The sequence below is a fragment of the Ricinus communis genome, chromosome 10, assembly GCF_019578655.1.
Source record: "Ricinus communis isolate WT05 ecotype wild-type chromosome 10, ASM1957865v1, whole genome shotgun sequence".
Lineage (NCBI taxonomy): Eukaryota > Viridiplantae > Streptophyta > Magnoliopsida > Malpighiales > Euphorbiaceae > Ricinus > Ricinus communis.
Window position 1 is genome coordinate 20,315,072 of NC_063265.1, and position 23,801 is coordinate 20,338,872.

A 23,801-nucleotide genomic window follows, 5' to 3' on the forward strand; every position below is an offset into this window, starting at 1 on the left:
CATGTGTCAAAATAAATATTTTTAACTTTCAATTTAATCTAACATGCATGTTTACTTTATTTTTTGATAATATTTAAATATATTTCTTGCAATACATGTAGATGTATTAAATAAAGGCATATGTCAAAAAGTATTAAAATATTACAAAAAATTAAGTTCAGGTGTTTCTTAGATTATATCAAAAGTTAAAGTGATAAATTGACTAAATTATTAAAGTTCAGAGACATAAGTACATTTGGTGTATTGAAATTAATGATATCGGAATAAAATTTATAATTTGATCATCTTAAAGGGAAGTGTGCTTCAAGTTTAGGACAATTCTTATATACACCGATTGTATACACCATAATTAATAAGAAAGTAACACGTAAATATGGATGATATATATTTTTCATTAGATAATTTGCACATAATTAATAATTTAAACTTAATGAATATATATCAATTATTTATAAATTTAGTATGTATATGTATACATATTCCTATAATAGACAAAATTTTGCTAAAAATGAAGAGCACCAATATATAGCTCATGATCTTCAACTCATAACAGAGCAATGGACCAACCGAAAAGAGAAACAAGTAATTAAATACATGAAACAATTAAGTTGGCAGATGGGTTATTACTATTCTTAGTGCTGGTGGTACTGCTGCTACTAATGCTGCTATTACTAATAGTACCATTACTACTAATGGAGCAGTCGTTAATACATAATTAGCTTTTCACTCGCATATTTTGTAAGTGAATAATAATTAGACTCGTTAAATTTTATATAATAACTGATAAACTAAATACTAAATTTAGAATAAAAGAACATTAAAATTATACATAGTTATCATAAGACAATTTTTGTCATTAATCTTGCATTTTTTATTAAACATTGTTTAATTTACATTTTTTTGTGTTATTTGTACTTTGAATTAATAAATATGATCGAAGAACAATTAAATAATTTTAGAATTAGAAAATCATAGCAATTTGTAATAATTCAATCATTTTCAATCTTGATTTTTTTCAATTATAAATTTTTATTTTTATTTTATTATTGAATAATTTTAGCTTTTTATATTTTTGCTATATATTAAAATCTCCATTCTAGAATATAATAATCGAGTTGAATAAAAAAATATCAAATTTGAGTTTTCATTGATCACTTTCTTTATAGATTGTTTGAATCAAAATAAATATGAGAAATATTAATTATTGTTATTCTTTATATTATTAAACACTCCCTTTTAAAATAGAATGGTATATATTATTGCATATACATTTGCAGATTCTTATATATTATTCTAGTTTTTATCTTTTTTCTACTTTTAGTTAATATTATAATTATTTCATGAAGACTTAACAATTAAAATTGTTATTATTATATACTAAGAAAATAATAATTATACTTGAAATAATAATTTACAGAAAGAAATATAATATTTAATTAAAATCGGTTCATCACGCTTCAATATTAAGAATTTAAAAATAAAAATATAATAATAAAAATTATAATTCAGGGTTGTATAAAAGTATTATAAATTAATCAATTAAAAAGTATTAGCACATTGATATTAATTATATACTTTTTCAAATTTTGGATTAAAGAATATTCACTTATAAATATATGTCGAGTTATAATTTTGTTAACAGTTGATATTTATGTTAAAAAACTCATATCTTATATTTATTTTTATTGTTTGCCCGTATGACTTTCTTTCATTTTTGTTATCTTTTCTTAAATCAACCAATTATCTAATAAGACTTTTCTTTTGTAGAAGTTCAATATAAAGATATCTTTACTAGTGAGTAATTTCTAATAAATAAGTAAAATTTAAAAATTATTTAGAGTTTTATATCTTTTTTTTTTATCAAATGTTACTTATTATATTAGTTACTTATAGTAAATGCTAATTCGACAAAACTGAAATGAAAAACTAATAAGAACTTCTTAGATTTTATATTTTATATTAAGACAAATATATCAGTTATGGTCTTAGAATTTGGATGTATTTAACCTATTGAATTTTTATTTTTAAATTTAAAAGTCCCAAATTTGATTTACTGAAAAAAGAAAATATTCAATTGATCTAGCATTATAGGGGCTGCCTTTTTTTCTTTTTTTTTCTTGTAGATTTCAATTTAATTTTTATTATTTTTTTAAAATCTCCTTTAGATTTCAATTTAATTTTCAATTTTTTTTTTTAAAATCACCATATTTTAAATATGGATCATGTGTTGCTTTTTCTGTTTTATTATTTCTTTTTTTAAATTAGAACTTAGAGAGATTGTAATTCTGAATTTCATTCCTTTGAAGAAGATTTCAAGATAATCATGACTCATTATTTATCATACATACTATATAATTAAGAAACAATGTATTTATCCTTTTTATAAAAAAAAAATAAAGAAGGTATACATTTTTCCTTTCCAAACAAAAAGCTACACACCTATTGTTCTTTTAACTATTTGCATTAACCCAAACTTTAACATACTTCCTAGCCAATCTATAATACCATACTAAAACTAAGACAATAAGTTCATCTCACATAATACTGCACTAAATGATAATTTAAATTTTTCTTTTTCAATCCAACTTAATCTAGTTTGATTAAGACAAAACACTTTTTATACAATTAGTAATTAATTAAATAAAAGACTAAATTGGTCTCTTATTAAAATAATATAAAAAGTTTTATCAGTAAATTTATTTGTCTTCCTCCTTTGCACTTTTATATATTATTCTAAATTGAGAATCTTGTGGAGTATTTTTTTTTTGGTAAATTACATTTACAATCATTAAATTTTACACTTTATTAAAAAAATATCAAATCTTCAATTTGTAACTAAATGGTTACTAAATTCTATTTTTAACAACACCGATGAATTTTTCCGATAAGTGTGAGGAAAAATTATATAGGTAATCACCAAACTTTACAATTTGTAATAAAAAGGTACTAAAATTTTAATTTTAAAAAATAGATATGTGGTACTTTTTTATAACAAATCAAAAACCTTAGTATCTTTTTGTTACAAAGTGTAAAATTTGGTGTCCATATATATAATTTACCTTCTAAGTATGCCGGAAAAATTCACCACTGATATTATTAAAATAAAAATTTAGCAATCATTTAATTATAAATTAAAAATTTGATATTTTTTATTATAAAATGTAAAGTTTAATGATCGTAAATGTAATTTAATTTTTTTTGTTAACAAAATTGCTATGATTTCTTTTTTTTTTTTTTGTTTAAAATTGCTATGATTTATTTGATGAAGTCATTGGGTGTGATAAAAGGCAATAGTGGCAGTGTCGGTGATAGCGGGGATAATGAAATGTAGACGATGTCAATGGTGGTGGAATGTAGGAAGAAATTTGGTTGCAATTAACAGTCTTATCATATTATAGTTTGATATATGTTTTTCGGGTAAATTTTCTTTTCAGTACCAATTTTTTTAATCTAATATTCAATTGGTATTAATAATTTATTTCTTATCAGTAATTTTATTTTTATTTCAATTTAAGATATCTAATAATTTTTGGCTATTTTTGTTATTGTGATTATTGAAAATAAAATATTTTTAATTAATTCATCGTATCATCGATACTAACTCACTAATAACTTATTTTAGTAAATATATGAGATTCATTTTAATTTTTTTTTAAATTACAAATTTAGAGGTGAGCATCATGTAATTAATATAATAAGTTATTAGAAAGTCTGTATTATTAATATTTCTAAGAATATTTTATTTTCAATAGCTACGTCAATCAAAATAAAGTAAAAGAGTTATAAATACTTTAAATTAAGATAGAGATAAAAATATGGTACCAACAAATTATAATAGTAATTTTAATTAAATATAAAACATTTGACATCCACAGAGTAATTTACCCAATGTTATGTCCATATAGCAAATTGGATTTTCGCATGGGAAGAAGGATTAGGGTGCAAGACAATTTTCGGCATAAGGCACTTCACTGCAAATAGCGTATAAACTAATACCTAAGTTGGATGAAAAATAAAAAGAGACACATAATACAGAGATATAAAATTTTTTAAAAAATTAGAAAATGAAACGCTAGAGTAATATATATATATATATATATATATATATATATATATATATATATAGACTGATATTTTTAAATAAAATTTCAATAAGTAATAGTTATTAAAGTAAAATTGAAGTATAAAAAGTTGAGAATCTCCCATAAATATGAAAAGAAATAAAAATCCTTGTCAAAGTAGAAAATCTAATTAAACAGAAAAGTTTGATCACTAAATCAGAAGACAAATAAACAGAAATATATTGAAAATTTTTCTTCAAATAGAAAATCCAATTAAATAGAAAAAAAAAGTATTTTTTAAAATATTTAAAAATAATAGATTATATTTCTTAAAAATACTTATTCTGAAAAGCGTCAATAATTAGAGATATAATTTCTAATTAGTATCATTAAAATTTTATAAGAAAACCAATTATACCTTTTTGCAACCATATTAATTTTAACCATGTGGTTGGTAAAAGTGTCATAAAAATCATTTTACCAATATAAAACATTTGCATCATGATATAATTCGTGACGGAAAATTTAACAACATAATTTATGACACTTAGCATTACGTGAATAATGATTTAAAGCATTCTTAAGTAAAATTTTTAGTGTCACTAAACATATATTTTCTTGTAGTGATTATTCCTTTGACAATAGTTCCACCATTATATCATTTGGTTAACTTTGGATAGATTATCATGTTATTATATAACTTTTAAACCTAATATCTAATTGGTATCACTAATTCAACTTATTTCTTCTTGACATCAATAATTCTTTTCTTGTTTCAATTTGAAGTATCTATCATTTTTCTGCCTACTTTTGTTAATGTAAACATTGCAAATGGTATATTTTTAATTGATTCGCCATATCAACGTATCAACTTACTAATAACTTTTCCTATTAAATATATAGAACTCACCTTTAATTTATTTTTTCTAAACTACATACTTTTAAAATGTAGGTCTTATGCTTAGTATGATAAATGCCTTCAAGTGAAATAAAATAGAAATACTAGTGTATAAAAAAAAAATTAAAATTTTAGTACCAATTGAATACAAATCCAAAAATTAATTAGAAAGAGGCATTTATAGAATTAAATTACCAATTGGATACAAATGCAAAGATTAATTGGAAAGAGGCATTTATAGAATTAATTCAACAATTCGCCTCATCAATAACGCAGAATTTTATCCCCCCGTCAAAGCATTTCTTGAAATAGGTAATCTAAAATCTCTTGCCATTTTAGGCTAGCTGTAATGTTATTTTCAGCATTTTGCCAGGAATCGGATATCAAAGCCTTCAGTGGCAAAGCAACATTCTCTCCTGACTTTTCTATATATATAACCATTCCAGTCTAATTACACCAGCAAAAGAAGAAAAAGAAAGCAAAAAAAAAAAAAAAACCTGCTCAAAAAGAAGAGAAAGAAAAAGGACGAGAAGACTCCCAGGGGGTCTCCAAACAAATATCTTGCAGCCTCCTGCTGTTGTTGTCTAGTTCTGAGTTCTCCCCTTCTGTAAAAAACAAAAAACAAAGAAAAGAAAATGAAAGCCAGAAGAGCAATCTTCTTTGTTCTAGCCTCTCTTCCTTTCTTGTTTGAGTCTTCTGAATCTCAAGCACCTGGTATCTTCTATTTTCTCTCAGTTAACTTTTCTTCTTGTCATCAACTCTATGTTCCTTTTCTTGATAAAAATGTTCACCAGTGGTTATTTTGCTCCTAATATGACTTCTGAAAAAAAAAAAAGGTTTCAAGAATACCCTTTAATCTTGTTTCATTTTATAGTTAAATTATATATTCTTTCTTTTTGTTCCTAACTTCATCTGCTAGAGATATTGCTTCGTTTAGGATATTCATGTAACAAGAAAAATATTTGGTTATGGTGGGAATATATAGGTAATAATGAGACTGAGTATAGATATGATGAAGCCAGTGGTAAAGGACCGTCAAGGTGGGCAGAGCTGAATCCACTTTGGAGAGCTTGTGGTGTAGGTAGATCTCAATCTCCAATTAATCTTCAAGATTCCAAACTTATTCCTGCTCCAGGAGATCTACATTTAGCTTATCAATCAGCACCTGCTACTGTCAAGAGCAGAGGCCATGACATCATGGTAATTAAGCTATTTATGCATGAGTTTGATTTCTTTGACAGGCTATTTAGAATCTCATTGGCAAAACATTTAATATCGACTGTAGTTATAAATATATTCTCATAATGATAATTTTTAAATTATTTCAGCGTTAGAGTTTTATTTTTAAATTATATTTTTTTTAAACTATCATTAAATAAAAATTATAATTTTCTTTCTTAAAATAATTATGCAAGAAAAATTCAAACTGAGATATCCACTCGTTTTATGTTGACCCCAATTCACTTAAATATCCAAATTAAAACAAAAAGAACTGAAATAGAAGAACATGTTAAATGTTCAGGTGTCATGGACAGGGGATGCTGGGTCAATTCAGGTCAATGGAACAAAATTCATGCTGAAACAGTGCCATTGGCACATGCCCACAGAGCATGCAATCAGTGGTATCAGGTTACTGTAATTTCTACCTTTTTGCTTCTATCTATTTTTTTGCAGAGAATTTTAAATTGTATTTTACGTTTATCTTTCTTTTGTTTTGAGTGTCTCATACTTCCCTTGTTTTCATTTATTTTATCTTTATATAAATAGGTATGATATGGAACTTCACTTGGTTCATTCCAATAGTGCTGGAGCACCAGCCGTTGTTGGAATACTTTACAAAATCGGACAAGCAGATCCCTTTCTTGCAAAGGTATATTGTCAATAATATCTATATGCTTTGATTGCACATAATATAATTACATTTATAAACATCAACACTAATACATTTGTCAACATTTGAATTCTAGCTTTTTAGTCATTTTAATAATTTTACTTCTACTGTGAGCTGATAGGGACTATTAATCCAACAGATAATGGATTTATATATGTATAAGGGAATGAGGTGTAGAATACATGGGGTAGAAGTTCGCTTATTTCTGCAAGCTTCTTTGTTCTCGCAGTTGTTGCCAGACATAAAATCAGTTACAAAAGAAGAGAAGAAGATAGGGACTATGAATCCAACAGATATTGGATTTTCAAGCAGCAACTATTACAGATATGTTGGATCTTTTACATCCCCTCCATGCACAGAAGGTGTCCCTTGGACAGTATTCCAGGAGGTTCTTTTCCTAACCTGATCTGCCATATCATTATTTTTTTTTATTTTTTCTTTAAAAGAGGATTTTAAAGTTCGCATTTGAATTTGACATTCAACTCTAAAGGTATTAGTCTCACTCTTGTGAATGGGTCAGGTCATCAATTAATTAGTATCAGAGTTTGTAAAAACAAGTGCCCTTTTCTGCATGCATTTTCTTTCGGATAATATAAATAGTGATTCAATTTTATATTTTATTTTATTTTTATTATAAAATTTAAATTTATTTTATTTCAATTATATAATTTTAATTTTAATTTAGCTGTTTTGTCAATAAAAAATTAATATATCATAATTTTTTATAATTATTTTATTTTATTATTTATTTTTATTATGTGTCAATCTATTATTTATAAAATTATTAAATTAAAATTTAGTAACTATTTATATAACTCTTTATTTTTTTCATTCCCAACATCACTTTTTCTTTATTATATTAATTCTAACCCTCCAATATTTTTTTTTAAAGCATTTGAGAGGCATTAAAATTTTGGTTATATATATATATATTATTTTGAGGATGGATATATATTTACATATAAAGTCATAAATTAATAGAATTGCCATTTTTACTTATTACAGATTAGGACTGTTTCAACAGAGCAAGTGGAAGCATTAAAGAATGCTGTTGATGATGTGAGTTCATTATCTCATTTTAGAACTCAATAAACCTTGTGTTTATTGAGATGCAAATAAATTGTTGCAAAATTTTTATGATGACACTAATTTTTGTGCCAATTTGTACGTTGTTTTTCAGGGATTTAAGACTAATGCAAGGCCAATTCAAGGAGTGAATGGAACACAGTGAGATTAATGATTCCAAAATACAATTTGTCAGTTATCAGTTATATATACATATAGCAACTTGATGATCTTGAAGTTCATTATGCTTTAGATTTAAGAGCATCAATAGCTGAGGGGGAATTACCTTAATTTTTTTGATAAAAGGGCAAAGTACCTTATTGATTCTAAGTAATTGGCCAACAAAGATTTTGATGCACTTTGTACCCTTTTTATTTTAAATACAACTTCCAATACCTTAATTTTAATATTTAATTATTTCATATTTCGTTATTTTTGGATTTTTTTATTTAATCTTCACTTTAAATAATTATGTTTTGCATAGAACATATAACATCTATATCTATATATATGAAAGCAATGTTTTGATATTATCTTTTCTATCCTATATGGCATTGTTATATGATTTCTAAATTAAATTTCTAATTTTTAAAAAATTATTTTGTTTTATGATATTTTTTTACTATCTAAATAGTATTATTTAACAATTTTCAATACCTTAATTATGATATTTGATTATTTTAATTTAAAAGATAATATTTAATCATCTCATATTTCTCTACATTTTGGAATTCTTCTATATAATCTTCACTTAAAATAATTTTTTAAAAATAGTATATTCAACATATAACATCTTAATTATCTTATAATCTTTTTTTTTTTACAAAATATTTCTTATGATTTCAACTTTTAATTAGATTGTTTTTAACTTTTTTTGTCTTTTTATTAATTATCATGTTTATACTCATTCACACCTTTCATCATTCTTTCTATTTTATCCTATCATATATTTTATTAAAATTATTTCGACATAATTCAATTTCAAGTAAAAAATTCAATTGGCAGAACTCGATTTTTATACTAACAAATAAAATATGTTTAGTGTATATAAAATTTAATCTCTAAATAGATTTGGGTAATTTAAAAAACTAAAAATAAAATAATATATTTTTATTTCATACATGTAAGGTAAAAGAACACTATTACTTAGGAATACAAAATACTAAATCAATAAAAAGAATTAAAAATAAATAGAATAAAAATATTAAACCAACTGTATAAAATAATTTAACTTGATTGTATATTCTTAAAACGCTTAGTTTATGCAGTTTCTAAGATAATCCTAATTATTTAAACTTATATAAATATTATAAAAAAGAAGAAGAGAAAATGACAAAATTAGAAAATACAAACTACAAAAGAATATTAATTAGCGTAAAGAAAGAAAATAAATTCTTTTACTTCATTTGAAATATTATTTTTCTTCGTTGAAATGAATGAATTTTTTTATATTTCTTGACAATGCTCAAATATCTTTTGTCATTATTATTATTTATAGTCAAATTTGATTATTTTATATACATTTCTTTCTATCCATTTTTTACTCACTGGGTATATGAGTTTCAGATTGTTCATGGACCAATACTAATTGAAAATATTTTAACTAGTATAATAATTAGTTATTATTTAGAGTTAAATTAATAAATTAATGATTAAAAAGAAAGTTGAATTTATTATGTAGCATTTTATTTTCGTTTTATATCTTGAAATTATGGTATATCTTATCTTTAAAGTTGGAAGGTGAATTTTATATTATCAAATCACATATACATGAATTAATTTTTACAGATTATCTACAAGTTTGATATAAATTCTAATTTAATTGTATGGTCATATAATATTTTTTTATTTTATTAAATTTTTATGACATAATATTATTCAATTTTAATTATACTAATATTATTATTATTCTTAAAATTGATTGGGCCATAAGGCGAGTAATTATTTACTAAATTAAAAAAATTATAATCACACATTAGCACTTCTTTTATTTGAAAAAATATAAAAATATAAATTTGACTGATAATAAAAGTTAATAGATAGCACAAATGAATATTAAGATCAAGTGCAATATTTTAAAATTTTTACTTTTTGAATTAATAATAAAAAACAATTATTTTGCTAATTTCTGAGATTACTATCATTATTTTATTAAAAAATATTTTATTAGTTAATTTTATAAAAATAAAATAGTAGAATAAGAATTGCACATCAATAATTAAAAATAAATATAGTAAATATGAAATTACATATCAGTAATACTGAGATGTGGTAAAAATATTTTGACACACGTCAGAAATAGTTTTAGAGATAAGTTTTTATATAATTTATGTTGTTTTGTTTTGTTATTAACGATTTGACACATGTTAGATAGCTTTTTATGTGTAAATATGTTCATATTTTTTGCTGTGGTTTACATACCTTTTGCTATAGGATTTTTGTTTAGTCTATAATTACTTTTTGGGTTTAAAGAAATAAAATAAAAATTCATATCGTCAGTTCAAATAATTAATCTAATTAATTAGTTTTATTAATAAAAAATTAGTTAGTTAATTGATAATTAAGAGTAACGGTTAAATATACATGTGATAAAAGTGGTGGAAAGAGTTATATAGTAGTTATTCCTATTTCTCAAATAGAATGAGATAATAGGGCTCTATAGCATAAAAAAACGAAAACAGCTTCACAAGAAAAGTGAAATTTAGAACTCTCTATAAAAGGCATAAGTGCGAAATGGAGAAGGAGATCCCGGCACCAACAATCAACAAACAATTATACTATATAAAATTAAAATTTATTTAATACAAATTCTCAACAAACAATTCTCAAAGTTTTAGTTTTCAACAAACTGTTTCTTTCAATTATTATCTTGTATTTATGACTATTTCAAATATTCGTTCGTTTATATAAATTTCCAGCAATTTAAATACAAATTATTCAATTTAATTTATTCATTTACAAACATTTACTGCTATTTTGGAGGATCTAAGCATAATGTTAATGGAATTTAGAAACTCAGTAAGTCTAATTAAAAAGTCAATTTAAAATACATTTAGTTACAACGATTTGTGTAACTACACACGTGGCACACTTACCATTCAATTTTCCACTGAACTTTTTTCTTTAACGCCCAATGTAACCTTTTCCATTGAAACATATTTTTGCTAAAATATATTTTTGTCACGGACGCATCCTAAAGAATGTATCAATATCCAGAAATATTTTTTTTTGAAAATTTTATTATCAGGTCTCAATATTAGAAACTTGTACCTATAATAGCAGGACATAATTTAAATGTTCCTTATGTATGGGGTTTTACTTTATACTATGATCCATATTATGATACATATGAAGAATGAAATCTTGTTTCTCATGAAGAGAATTATTATCATAAGGTCCTCTATATCTTAACAGGACCTGTTGTAGAAAGGCAGAATGAATTTTTATGTCAGTGAATATTTCTGATACTATCACTCCTTCTTTAGCTATTATTTTAGGATTTAAGCAGAATTGGTATGCAAACATATGGAGGAATTATAAAAAGCCAAAAGAAAGCAATTGAAAAACTATTGCAACAATTTAGTTTAACAATGACTAATATTGCGGAGGAAGTTACTTCAAGTTTGACTCTGAAAATTCTGAAGCCAAAATGCTAGGATGCATGTTTTGTCAATGTATTTCAGGCACAATTATATGGAAGAGCCCAAGGGCCATTCATCAATAAGTTATCCAGAGGAAAATAACCGTCAAATGCCTCAACCTTCTCAAATACACAGAGAGGAAATATCTGAAGCATCATGGAGAACCTAATCAATAGTGGTACCAACCACTTATAAGAATACAAAATGAAAGACTTTAAAGGCAACATGGTGATCCAAAAAGGGTGGTATTTGACAAACCGGAAGAAAATCTCGTCACAGAGGAGCATATATCAACATGTATTAAGAAGGTAATTAAAATTTATGAGTTTTATTTGTCAGAACTACAATTAGCATTAAATTATTTCTACTGGCTTTTTTTAATTTTATTGCCAATTATAAGTAATAAAACCTTAATTATCTTATTCTTGCAAAACGGACCAGGGAATACTGATAATATATTTATAATTTTTTATTAAATCTAATTGTGATTATATGGTCTATCCACGAGAGTAAATGCTTATTTATTCCCATAGAAATAGCAGGCATTTTTCGAATTTTTATTTGTAATTCTATTAATTTTTCTCTAATATTAAAGGTAAGACTTGGAGCTTCACATGGTTCATGCAAACTCTTATGGGCAGATGGCTATTATTGGAATTCTTTACCAATATGGTCAACCGGATTCCTTCCTTTCAAAAGTATTTCTCTTTTATTTTATGCATTTTTATTTTTTTTAATTATATTATTATGTTTTTATTTAAGACTAAACTGAAAGTATGTAATTTATTTCAAATTATGCAGACCTTAAGTTATTAATTATCTCCTTTTTTCTGTTGGCAGCTGCTCCCTTATATTAAATCAGTTAAAAAACAAGAGAAGGATTTGGGAATTGTTAACCCAGATGACATTGTATTTGGCAGCAGAAAATACTATAGATACAATGCTTCTCTTTCAGTTCCTCCCTGCACTGAAGGTGTTATCTGGACAGTCATCAAGAAGGTCCGTAATTAATAGCATAAAATATATATATATATATATATATATATATATATATATATATATATATATATATATATATATATATATTATTTTCTAGTGATTTTATTCTTTTTCTTTTCCCAAATTATTATTTGGTTTACTAATATTTAATTATAATTGCTATGGCTTTAGGTGAAGACAGTTTCAATGGAGCAAGTGCAAGCTTTAAAGGGTGCTGTGGATGATGTAAGTGTTTTACAAATTAATTGGTTGGTTCTTAAACTTATTTATTCAGAGTCTAATTAAGAATTTAAACACAAGCTCAAGAACAAAATTCAGAAACAAACTATTTAAAAGGGTACCAAATTGTTTTAGTTTTAGGGGGCCAATTTCAAAATATTAGTTTCTTACTATTTTTTTTATTATATATATGCACTATAATTAGATTTATTATAAATCCATATAAAATTAACTTCCATGGATGGTTGTGCAATTCTTTTTTTTAATTTTGTCATGTAGGGATTTCAAATGAATGCAAGGCCACTTCAACCATTATATGGAAGAACCCATGGGAGATCTGAAGCTCAAGAGGAGAAAAATTGATACCATTTTAATTTGAAGTTTTTCCTTGGATGACCAAATTAGTGGTTCTGTATTGAATTGTTGCCTGACTAATTAAACTAGTGGATTAGCTAGACTTAGATTTGCTTTAAATGGCTTAAATTTGCAAGAGAAAGTAGCTTGACCCTCTTTATATTTTAGTAGAACTTGATACACAAGTCTATTTGTAAGCTTTTTTAGACACTTTAATATAGTAAAGGCTTGCGCCTATTTTGGTAGGGCAGGGAATGAAAGCTCCAATTACTAACAATCTAAGATACATTACAACTTGCACCCAAAATATTTATGTAATATAGTATTGTTTCCCTCTCAAACTGTTCAAACAAATTCCGTAGCTACTTAGTCTGAAATTGTTTTTACTTGTTGAAAAAACATTTTTAATTTTTTTAATTTAATATATTAATTTCTTTTTTTAAAGAACTTTTTGTAAGCTGTTTTTCTTGTTTTGGAAAAAAATAATTATTTTAAAAAAGTTATTTTCGAACTTCAAAAAATAACCTCTATATATTAATTAATTTTTGACACATAAAATTTTTATTTTAATATGTTCGATATTAAAAATAATAAAATTTAGATATCTAATAAGTTAAATCTAGAATTCAAATGTTAAAATTAACTAATTGATATAAACTCAAAAGCATAAATATACATTTGGCGATCTCATTATTATAAAGGATTATTGCTATATTTACTTGCATTCTTAATTTGCATTTTACTATTTTAGCAGAGAGATCGAGTGGAAAAAAGAAGCAGAAGACAGAATTTAATACAAAGGGTGTTTTACTAGTGAATTATTGAAGTGAAAATTAGGTCTATCAGGGAACCTAAAATTCGATTATTGATGGAATATTTATATATAGTCAACATGACCATGTTATTCTTTTTTACTATAAATACCATATGATATAATACTAATTATATTTTCCTAGTTCCGATTATATAAATCAATTCTTCTTCCATTCAATGCTTGAACTGGCCTTGCATTCATCTCAAATCCCTGAAAGCAAAATGCAAATTCGCACAGAAATTAGGTTGAAGATAAGAATTGTAATAATTTATTTTAATTTTACATAAAACACGTGTTACTGAAGTAGAAAATGTTTATGAAGTATATATTAGTTCAATGAACTCACATCATCAACAGCATTCATTAATGCTTGCACTTGCTCCTGTGAAGCAGTCCTAACCTGTTATAAGCAAGGTTAAAATTAATATAGTAAAGAAAAAATGCATGATATTGACCTTACCCAAAAATGGTAGAGTCTGACTTTACCCAAAAATCAATTAATTTAAACTTAAAACTTAATAAGAAGTTTAAAACACCAAATTTAAATCATAAAACACTGGAACTGTTTGATTTTGATCTTGAACCCACTCAGATTTGAAACCACTTAAAATTGAAGTGATATGAGATTCAAATAAATTGAAGCGATATGAGATCCAACTCAAGCATGAAATAGTAAAATATAAAAAAAGTTAAAAAAGGCCTCAACATAAAATTATCCAAAATTGAGATCGATATAATTCGAGACTCGACCCAAGCGTGATTCAAAACCAATAATGATTTGATTTTTTTATACTAATTTTCTTAGTAATTTTAATTTATGTTAGAATTTTTATTTTCATATATATAATATATGAAAAGATAAAAATATTAACAAGCCAAAAAAGATTTTAATTAGAGAATAAATCTTTGCATTAACTAAACTAAGGTTTTGTTTAATTTTTATATTATTTTATTTAGAGAAAAAATTAAAATTATGATATTGTAGTATTTATGAAGAAAAGAGTTTGAGACAATAATGCTTTGAGTCAATAATTAATTAAATTAATAATATTAAAGTGGTTTACAAAGGTCAGACTTAATTAATAATAACAAAGAATTAAATAAAAGTTTATATTGACAACATACCGTAAGTAATAAGTATACTAAATTCTATAAAACATATAGTTTTATTCAATTAAGTACTTATAAACAAATTAAATAAGAAAATATTGAATCTATATTGAAATTTCATTATATTCATAATTTTACTAGTCGTGAAGTTAAACAATTATATGTTAATCAATAAATTAACTGATTATTTATTATTCAATGAATGAAGTAATAAATCACATAATTGATAGATTTATTTGATTTTGAAACTGTTAAATTTATAAAATTTATAAAATAAACTAATATAAATTCTGATCGATTTCCGAAATGTGATCTAGAAAAGGCCATACTTGGTTCTAACCTAAATTCAAAATTAATAAAATAGAATTTATCTGAATCTGAAATTATATGAATTAAAATTTTTTTGTTAAATATAAAATTTTGTTTAAAACAAATAAAAATAATTTTATGGAAAAAAGACAATTTTGGTTGCAAGACCTCCTGAAATACGATCCATTTGACGCCCTCTCTGCATGGAGGAGATGTAAGAGATCCATAATATCTATAATATCTTCTGCTTGAATTGAATCCGATATCATTTGGATCGATAATCCCCAAACTCCTCTCTTCTTTCGTAACTGATGTTATGTTTGGCAACAACTGCGAGAAGAAAGAAAAATATGTTTGTTATTGAGAACCAAAACGAGCAATACACATGAAAAGAAAAAACAATTAATTGAGAGAAATATATAAATATACATAGGGAGTAAGCAAATAAATAAATAAATAAAATAAATCATAATATTAATGATACCCTTGTAAGGAAGGGATCTGCTTCCCCGATTCTGTAAAGTATTCCAATAATAACTGGTATTCCATGAGTGCCTATGTGATGAAACAAGTGAAATTCCAAGTCGAACCTGTTTATATATATAAAAGAAAAAGAACAGAGTGTTAGACACTAAAATAAATAAATAAATAAATCATTTCTTTTTCTTTTTTTTTTTGTTCGCAGAAATAAACATAAGCAATGCAGAAAAATAAAATTGTAATTTATTCTAACCTGGTACCATTGATTAAATGCTCTGTGGGTGTATGCCAATGGCCATGTCTGAGCGGGTAATTGATTCCAGCAACCCGAATTGTACCTGGATTACCGGTCCATGACACCTGAATATTGAACATGTTTTTCTATTACTAAAACTATAAATTATAAGCTAATATTTTCTTGTATCACATATTACCTATGTTTGATATTGAGAATTTAAATGATTTGGACAGAACATGTTCATTTTATTATTTCTAGGAGCACATCATGTCATGGCTTGACTCTTTTTCCAAACTTTGACCAACGTCTCATTAGGTGTATGTTTGGCAAGATATTGCATGTTTATAAGATTTAACTGTTCGGGCATTTCAATTTTAGTATATTCATGTTTAAAATCTTGGATATAAGTGGATCTAATGCCAATGATTTGTATCAAATTCTTTGTATCTTATTAATTTTTTAATTTTTTTCTTTTAGTATTAATACTTTTATCTTGATTTCGGTTGTGGCTAATCTTATTATGTATGTAAAATTTATCTTAAAATATTCTCCAAACTACATATATTTTTAGAGGTGGCCCTGACGTACTTAGTTGTAGTATTTTAAAAACCAAATCAAAAAGTGAATCGGTTAAAGTGTCAATTACCAGCTCAACCGATTAAATCGGTCGGATTATCAATTAGACCGATCTAGTCAATATTGATTAAATTTTATTTATTATATTTTAAAATAGTAATTAGAATAAATTAATAGTAATTTTTTAATTTTTAACAATATCTAATAAAGTCAAAATACTAAAATTTAGATAATTAATAATATATCAAACATATGCATATTAATAAAATCGTATTCGATAATAAAATAATAAATACAAATGTATAAATTGTGAAAAAATAAATTATAAACCTAATTTTTTTTTTAAATATTCTTCTTCTAAATACAAGTTTGAATTTAAACAAAAATTAGTTCACTTTTTAGTGTTATAATTTTTTTTAATAAATTTTTATCCTTTTATAGATATATATAAAAAGCCGATTTTGTCCAGTTTAGTTGATTTAATTAAGTTCAATCAGGTCCAAACTGGTGCAATTGTAAATCCAGTTTTTATAGAAATCAGACCGGACTGGCCATCAGTTTCCAGTTGAACTGGTTGGTCTGATTCGATTGTTAAAATAATGTTTAATATGATAAGTTATTAGTGAGTTAGTCTAGATAATGTGACAAGTCAATTAAGAATATTATATTTTTTATGCCCGTATCGGTAAAAATAGACCAGAAAAGATATAACTACCTTAAATTATAACAGAAATAGAAATATTGTACCAAAATGAAAAAGCAAAATTGTGCACTCCAAATTAAATTGTTCACTAAAGAACTTAATTACCGTGATGTCAGGGCCTGTATTCCTGATAGTCGCAGGAGCTGGTCGATAAGCTATTTGTAGATCTCCCACAGTAGGTGACAGTATGGGAAATTGAAGATTAATTGGGGACTGGAAGTTTCCTGTACCACAAATTCTCCAAAGAGGATTCAGCTCTCCCCACCTTGATGGTCCTCTACCACTTGGTTCATCATATCTGAATTCAGTAGGGCCTATTTTCACCATAACCAATATATGCTTGTTAAAAATGAATGTCCTAAACGAGAAAAGAAAATTTAAAAAAACCAACCAATATTGCAAGTAATTTGGCCCTTCAAAGATTAAAGGGTAATGCTCAACAATGAATAGTATTCTCGAAACATGTTCCTTTTCTTAATTCAGATGTCATATTATGTAGAGACTAACAACTAGCTTGATACAAACTTCTTTATCAAAAGAAAAACATACAAACTTGATACCATATGACAATTAAATGAGACAAAATAAAAGAAGAAAGCACATATACCAGCTTCATTAGTTTCAATAGAAGACTCAAAAAAGAAAGGAAGAGAGGTTAAAAGGAAGAAGATCACTGTTCTGGCTTTCATTTTTCTTCTTTTGCTTTTGTGTTACTTCTTGCGTTTCTCTGTTTAGCACTGAGATGTTATATATATATATATATATATATAGAAACGTTATGAGCCTGCTTAGACATTTGAGGGGGTGGAAGGCTGATTCATGGCATTGAAGATAACATGATAGGTATCCCTTGGCTAGAGACTTCAATTACCTATTTCAAGAACACTTACGAGTTGTAAATTTTATCTTAAAATTTTTTAAGTAGCAGTATAAAAATTTAGATAAATATCATTTTAAATGTTATACAGTTAAGAAAAAACAATTAAATGATGAACGTATAATATTACATATAAAATGTCTAAACACAGTAAGAAAACTAATTATATGTTACAAATAACTAGAAGAAACTGTTAAGAAAAATAACAGTTTATGTTTATTTTCGTTGATCAAGAGAGGATATATATGAAACTATAACCTACCCCACTCATTATATAATTTTCTAAATATTTATTTTAGTGGAATGTTATTTCAACTATTACTGTTGAATTAAAATGCTAGCTTCACTATTAATCATGTTTATTGATGCCACTCTCAATAAGATGTCAACTAAATATGAGTTCATGTGATTAACCACTAGTTATTATTTCTTAAAATACTCTGAATAATTTTAAAATATTAGTCGTAAATAATTTTAAAATATTAGAAATTTCATTAGAATAATAATTTTTTATTAATCTATTTTACAGGTCTAATAATACAGATCTTTGCAAGAATTTACTATTTTCGGTGATTCTTTGAAAGTTATTTAATTTTAATAATGATTTGGTCAATTGATTATAATTTTAATAAAATTAAATTGTTGTTCAAAATAAATAATGATATGGATCCTGTCTGAAAATGATAAATTAAAATTAAGTAAAATTTATAAATAATATAATAGTGAATTGCGCGTTCCATCACTTTAGATTTTTCATTTACTATGTTCATGTATCTTAATTTTGATTAGCAATTTAAATTGGTGAAAGTTGTACTTAATTAGCTAGATCATGGAAAATTAGACAATTTTAAAGATTTTAACATTTTGTAAAATTTTGAAGTTTTTAGATTCTTTATTTAATGTGATGTTATTAGTTAACATATATATGTATAAATGTTTTTAATAAAAATATAAGAGAAAAATTGAATTAAAATTATTTATGTTGGAGGTGATAGCATAGCTTGTAACGTCCAGATAGAACAATGAGAAAGTATTTTCTTAATTAACATACTAATTATATTCTTTTTAGGATTAAAATCATTATTTTACTGTAACATTAATTTTATTATCATACTGTTAGTATTAATTCAAAATTCAAGCATTCTGAGATGTAAGCCCAATACTGAAAAAAAAATAAAAGATGGTACAAATTCAAAATAATCTAAATCAGAGATCCAACCAACACTATACGAATTTATAGCCAATTTAAACCTTTATTATTTCATTTCTTATTCTTATTTTTAAACTCTTATTCATTTATTTATTTCTTTTATCTCTTTTCTCCTTTGATTTTTCCTCTCATATTTCTTCTTTATTCGTTATTTTTTTATTTGACCATCATTTCTCTCTTTATTATTTTCTATCTATTCTTTTATTTCACTCTTTATTTCTTTTTCTCTTACAATTATTTATTTACTTTACCTTTTTCTTTCTCCATTCTTTTGATGTTTAATTCTATTTTTTTTCTTTATTTCTCATTTACATTTTTTATATTTTATTATTTATTTTTCTTTTTTCTCTTTTATTTTTTTCTTCTTCATTATTATTGTTATTATTGAAGATTAATTGGATATCAAAATATGAAAAATTTAGGCAATTTATTAATGAGAAGATTAGATATTAATATGAAAATCATACGATAAAATTAAATTAATAAATATTCATTTGAAAATAAATTAGATTTTAACAATGAATTAGCGATGAACTTAGAAAATATAATTAATAAATTTTATGGATCTAGTGATGGATAAGTATCCATCAATAAATTTATTTTAGCGATGAACAATTTTTTCGCCATCAATAAAAGAACGATGAAATCTTTTGAGGTTTAGCGATGACTTTTTCTGTTGCTAAATATAAGACTTTTTTTTTTTAATGGGAGATCAAGACTTTTTTCTTTGCATTATAATCTTCTATATCTCTCTTTATATAAAAAAAATATGGATTTACCATTACAAACTTCTTGCTATATACTAGAATTTTCAAAATCTAAATTTTATATTATCTATTATTTAATACTTATATAGTCGATAATGTTTAAACTATAATAGTTTGATGTTAAAAATTGCACATGTATCATTATATCACCTATGGCCTTATAGGTGGACTTTAATGGGGCAAAATGTATCCATTGGTGAGAAGGATAATTTGTGTTTACCTTTAGCCTTATTTTTCATCTAAATAAACTATTCACATTTGGACGCCAACTGAACTGTCACGTTATTTCATTTTGATTTAATATATGTAACTAAACTATCAGCAATGTAGTTTGGTGGCCAAAGTCTCTCATGTGGATCTCAAATTTTAGACTCATTTCTCTCCAGATTCTTGTTTAAAATTAGACTAATTTTATTGAAACTAAAAGTATTGGTTAGAATAGTCAAAACCCTTAAGCATTGATTGAGATGTTATGAAGGGTAATTAATGGTTTATGGTTGAAGCTAGTAAAGTTGATTTTAGATATGCAATGAATTAAAATTTTCGGGGACATCACTTACGTAACTCCTACACTTATATTATAGAAAAAGAAACTTAAAATTAGTAGTAGATTAAAGGGGTAAAGAATATTAATTATAATCAATGGTTTTAGGCAGTGTAAAATATACTGATTATTCTTTTCTAGACTTTGAATCTGATGCATTTTTTGTGGGTAAATTATATAGACTGTCCTTCAACTTCGAACTAATATTATAAATTTTTTTAAAATTTTGGCCTAGTATCATAAGAGTACATAAATTTCAATTTTGTAACAGTAAACCTTTTGAACTTTAATTGGAATATCACTAAACTCCTTCCGTCCAATCCCGTTAACTAATGGATCACTTATTTAAAAAAAAAAAAAAAAAGTCTACCAGCTTATTAAAATTGACACATCAGCTCATTATGAATCCTAAAGCTAAAACTCACATCTAACAGCCAAAGATAAAATTCAAATCTCTTTACTAATGCAACACACAAAAAAAAAAAAGTTTTATTATGCAACTTTGTATCTAACAAGATTTTTCCCACAATTGGAGCTCTTCTACCACCACCACCAAAGCATCAACTCTATCACTGGAATATCTTACTTCAATGTCCTTCCTACCACAATCGAGAACGTTATGAACAACACTAGTGTGGAAACGGAAACTCCACTAGTAGATCTACCACCACCAAACGTTGTACAATGACAACAATAGCTCACAAATTGTTTAGTGCATTTATTGTTATAGTTTAAAGCTCCATCCCACCAACACTGATTAAAGCTTCATCCCACCAACGTTCTTATCGTTATAGTTTAAGAATTGTTTAGTGGATTGGGATAATGACCATAACTTATCACTTAGTTTTATTTTAGTCACAAAACTTTAATTTATATTTTGTTTCAGCCATCAAATTTTAATTTTAGTTATAATATAGTCATCTTGCCAATAGAAAATTGATATGTCATATTTTTCTTTTTTTAATTACCATTTTTTTATTAATTGTTTTTGTCACATGTCAATTCTTTTAATAGCATGTGACTAAATTAAAATAAAATTAAAGTTGAATTACTAAAATGAAATAAATTAAAATTTTATGACTAAAACAAATTTATAAATTTCAGTGACCATTTATATCATTATTCCTTAATGAATTTATATATATAGAAATAGAGAAAGAGAGACAAAGAAAGAAAATAGATATGAAATTTGAAGATGGTGAATTGAGGGTTTGATATGGAAATAGAGAAACAGAAAGAGAAGAGGAAGGGGGAGTTTAGATTGGTTAGCGAGAGAGATTCATTTTGTTAGAAAATAAAGGAGATGAGAGTCCTAATCAAGTTTACCCGCGTTACCTTTAGGATTCATTAATGAGGTGAAGGAATTTCTTTTTCTTTTTTTCTTTTTTTTTTAAATAGATCAGCTTTCTAATTATCAATCTAATAGGATTGGATGACAGGAGTTAGTGATACTCTAATCAAAATTTAAAAGATTTGCTAGTATAAATTGAACTTTAGAGACTTTGTGATATTAGATCCAAAATTGAGGATAGTCCATGCATTTTATCCATCTTTTTGTTTGTTTGAATTTCAGATTTGTTTGAATTTCAGATCCTATTAGAGATCTCACATTATTAAGGAATAAATTAAAAATATAAATAATTTATAAGAATTAAAATCCAATCAACTAAGTGGTTTATTCTAATCATATAGGTATTGGTTGGACTCAAATCTAATTTTATTAATTAGGTCCTATGCTCTCCCATTTATTTCACTTCCATCCCAATCAATTCAATTTCAATTAATATAGTATTGATCGGTCCAAATTATGTATAGATATTTAAGGGTATTTTAAAACTTTAATGATATATTTCTATATATAATAAAATGGTGAAAATATGTGATTTTGCCTCACTTAAGCTTAATTGTCTATTTTTAGGAATATTAGCAAAAAGAGAAAAATATGGAGCTAAAAAAAGCTTAATGAGACATATTCGTGTCAAGGCCCAAGATTAAGACGCATGGACTGCTAATTATGAGGCCCAAGGGATATTTTAGTCATTTTGTATAATTATTAGGATTTATATTAAGAGTTATTTATGAGATAGTATTTGGTGGAAATTAAGATACTTAAAGTCTTATCTGTTAGATAGACTTATATTAGTATACTCATCTCTAGAGATATTTATTTAGAGGAGGACTCTCCTTTATATAAATCTCTGCAAAACCCTAAAGAAAGGAAGGAAGAAGGATGAGAGTTTTCTCCTACCCGCTCTCTACACCTGCCACTATTATTCTCTCCATAATTTTCTATAGTTTTTCATAAACACTTTAGTTTTAGTTTTCATTGTTTTTTGGGGATCTAAGGAGCTTTTCAAGAAGTGGAGACTGAGAACCAATCTTTTTCCTACTTGAAGAAATTCTGGATCTTAAGGGAGCTTTTTATTTTATTGTTTTATGTCTTTCTATTTAATACCATGATCATTTGGTTAAATATGTTAGGCTAGTTTTCATAAGTGTTTAGTTTAGTCTTTTTACTTTTATATGAACTTTGTTATTTATTTATTTAATGAATGATTTCTTTACCTTCATATCTTTATTAATTTCAGTTATTATTGTTAGTTAACCATCATATTAATTTAGCAATAGTAATTGTTATGAAAATCTTTAGGTTTAAAAGTATTAGAAACATCATCTTTACTTTAATCTATGTTGGTATAAGAAACCTAAATTGCATCATTAGCTTAAGTGATTTAGGAAAAAAGGCACATCACCATCTCATTCATTAGATCAGGCTTAAAGTAAAACAAGGAGATTACTAAGTAAATGGCTAGATTAAATACTATTTTTAGCATATAATTTTAGATAATAAGCATTTGCATTTGCATTGCATATTTATTTATTGTTTAGTTACTTTACTTTATGACCATTATCCTCTCAAACATATGATTTAGAGTGTTTAGATTTACTTTTATTGTTTTGTGTTGATAAATAGTCTTTATAATAAGTGGCATCATAGTTCCTTGAGAGATCGACCTCGTAGTGAACTTACCCTTACTATAGAAA

At 25.1% G+C, this 23,801-nt stretch overlaps 3 protein-coding genes across 3 annotated transcripts; 2 read left to right on the forward strand and 1 right to left on the reverse strand.

The window, feature by feature from the left end:
- The first annotated feature begins 5,011 nt into the window (after window positions 1-5,011).
- Window positions 5,012-8,347, forward strand: LOC8268660 (alpha carbonic anhydrase 4). The gene is made up of 7 exons (XM_048369917.1): window positions 5,012-5,673; window positions 5,945-6,159; window positions 6,482-6,588; window positions 6,727-6,829; window positions 7,080-7,238; window positions 7,856-7,909; window positions 8,031-8,347. Exons 1-7 carry the CDS (start codon window positions 5,595-5,597, stop codon window positions 8,079-8,081), a joined length of 768 nt encoding a protein of 255 aa, XP_048225874.1. The 5' UTR covers window positions 5,012-5,594; the 3' UTR covers window positions 8,082-8,347.
- A 3,850-nt stretch (window positions 8,348-12,197) lies between these two features.
- Window positions 12,198-13,137, forward strand: LOC125371393 (alpha carbonic anhydrase 4-like). The gene is made up of 4 exons (XM_048380377.1): window positions 12,198-12,254; window positions 12,397-12,555; window positions 12,727-12,780; window positions 13,054-13,137. The coding sequence occupies exons 1-4, from the start codon at window positions 12,198-12,200 to the stop codon at window positions 13,135-13,137; spliced, it is 354 nt and encodes a 117-aa protein (XP_048236334.1).
- Window positions 13,138-13,917: 780 nt separating this feature from the next.
- On the reverse strand, window positions 13,918-18,085 carry LOC8268652 (alpha carbonic anhydrase 4). Its single transcript, XM_002532619.3, has 7 exons — window positions 17,966-18,085; window positions 17,464-17,672; window positions 16,095-16,201; window positions 15,846-15,951; window positions 15,530-15,691; window positions 14,289-14,342; window positions 13,918-14,152 (listed from the first exon to the last, which is right to left on the reverse strand). The coding sequence occupies exons 1-7, from the start codon at window positions 18,045-18,047 to the stop codon at window positions 14,081-14,083; spliced, it is 792 nt and encodes a 263-aa protein (XP_002532665.2). The 5' UTR covers window positions 18,048-18,085; the 3' UTR covers window positions 13,918-14,080.
- Window positions 18,086-23,801: the final 5,716 nt, after the last annotated feature.

What these genes read in the sequence shown, in the direction of transcription:
- LOC8268660 (XM_048369917.1), top strand. Translation starts at nt 5,595, where the DNA reads ATGAAAGCCAGAAGAGCAATCTTCTTTGTTCTAGCCTCTCTTCCTTTC. An exon ending in CATGCAATCAGTGGTATCAG is followed by an intron (nt 6,589 to 6,726) that starts GTTACTGTAATT and finishes TTATATAAATAG; the next exon opens with GTATGATATGGAACTTCACT. An exon ending in CTTGGACAGTATTCCAGGAG is followed by an intron (nt 7,239 to 7,855) that starts GTTCTTTTCCTA and finishes TACTTATTACAG; the next exon opens with ATTAGGACTGTTTCAACAGA.
- LOC125371393 (XM_048380377.1), top strand. Translation starts at nt 12,198, where the DNA reads ATGGCTATTATTGGAATTCTTTACCAATATGGTCAACCGGATTCCTTC. An exon ending in CGGATTCCTTCCTTTCAAAA is followed by an intron (nt 12,255 to 12,396) that starts GTATTTCTCTTT and finishes TTCTGTTGGCAG; the next exon opens with CTGCTCCCTTATATTAAATC. An exon ending in TAAAGGGTGCTGTGGATGAT is followed by an intron (nt 12,781 to 13,053) that starts GTAAGTGTTTTA and finishes TTTGTCATGTAG; the next exon opens with GGATTTCAAATGAATGCAAG.
- LOC8268652 (XM_002532619.3), bottom strand. Translation starts at nt 18,047, where the DNA reads ATGAAAGCCAGAACAGTGATCTTCTTCCTTTTAACCTCTCTTCCTTTC. An exon ending in TATTGAAACTAATGAAGCTG is followed by an intron (nt 17,673 to 17,965) that starts GTATATGTGCTT and finishes TGGTGAAAATAG; the next exon opens with GCCCTACTGAATTCAGATAT. An exon ending in AATGGATCGTATTTCAGGAG is followed by an intron (nt 14,343 to 15,529) that starts GTCTTGCAACCA and finishes TGCTTATAACAG; the next exon opens with GTTAGGACTGCTTCACAGGA.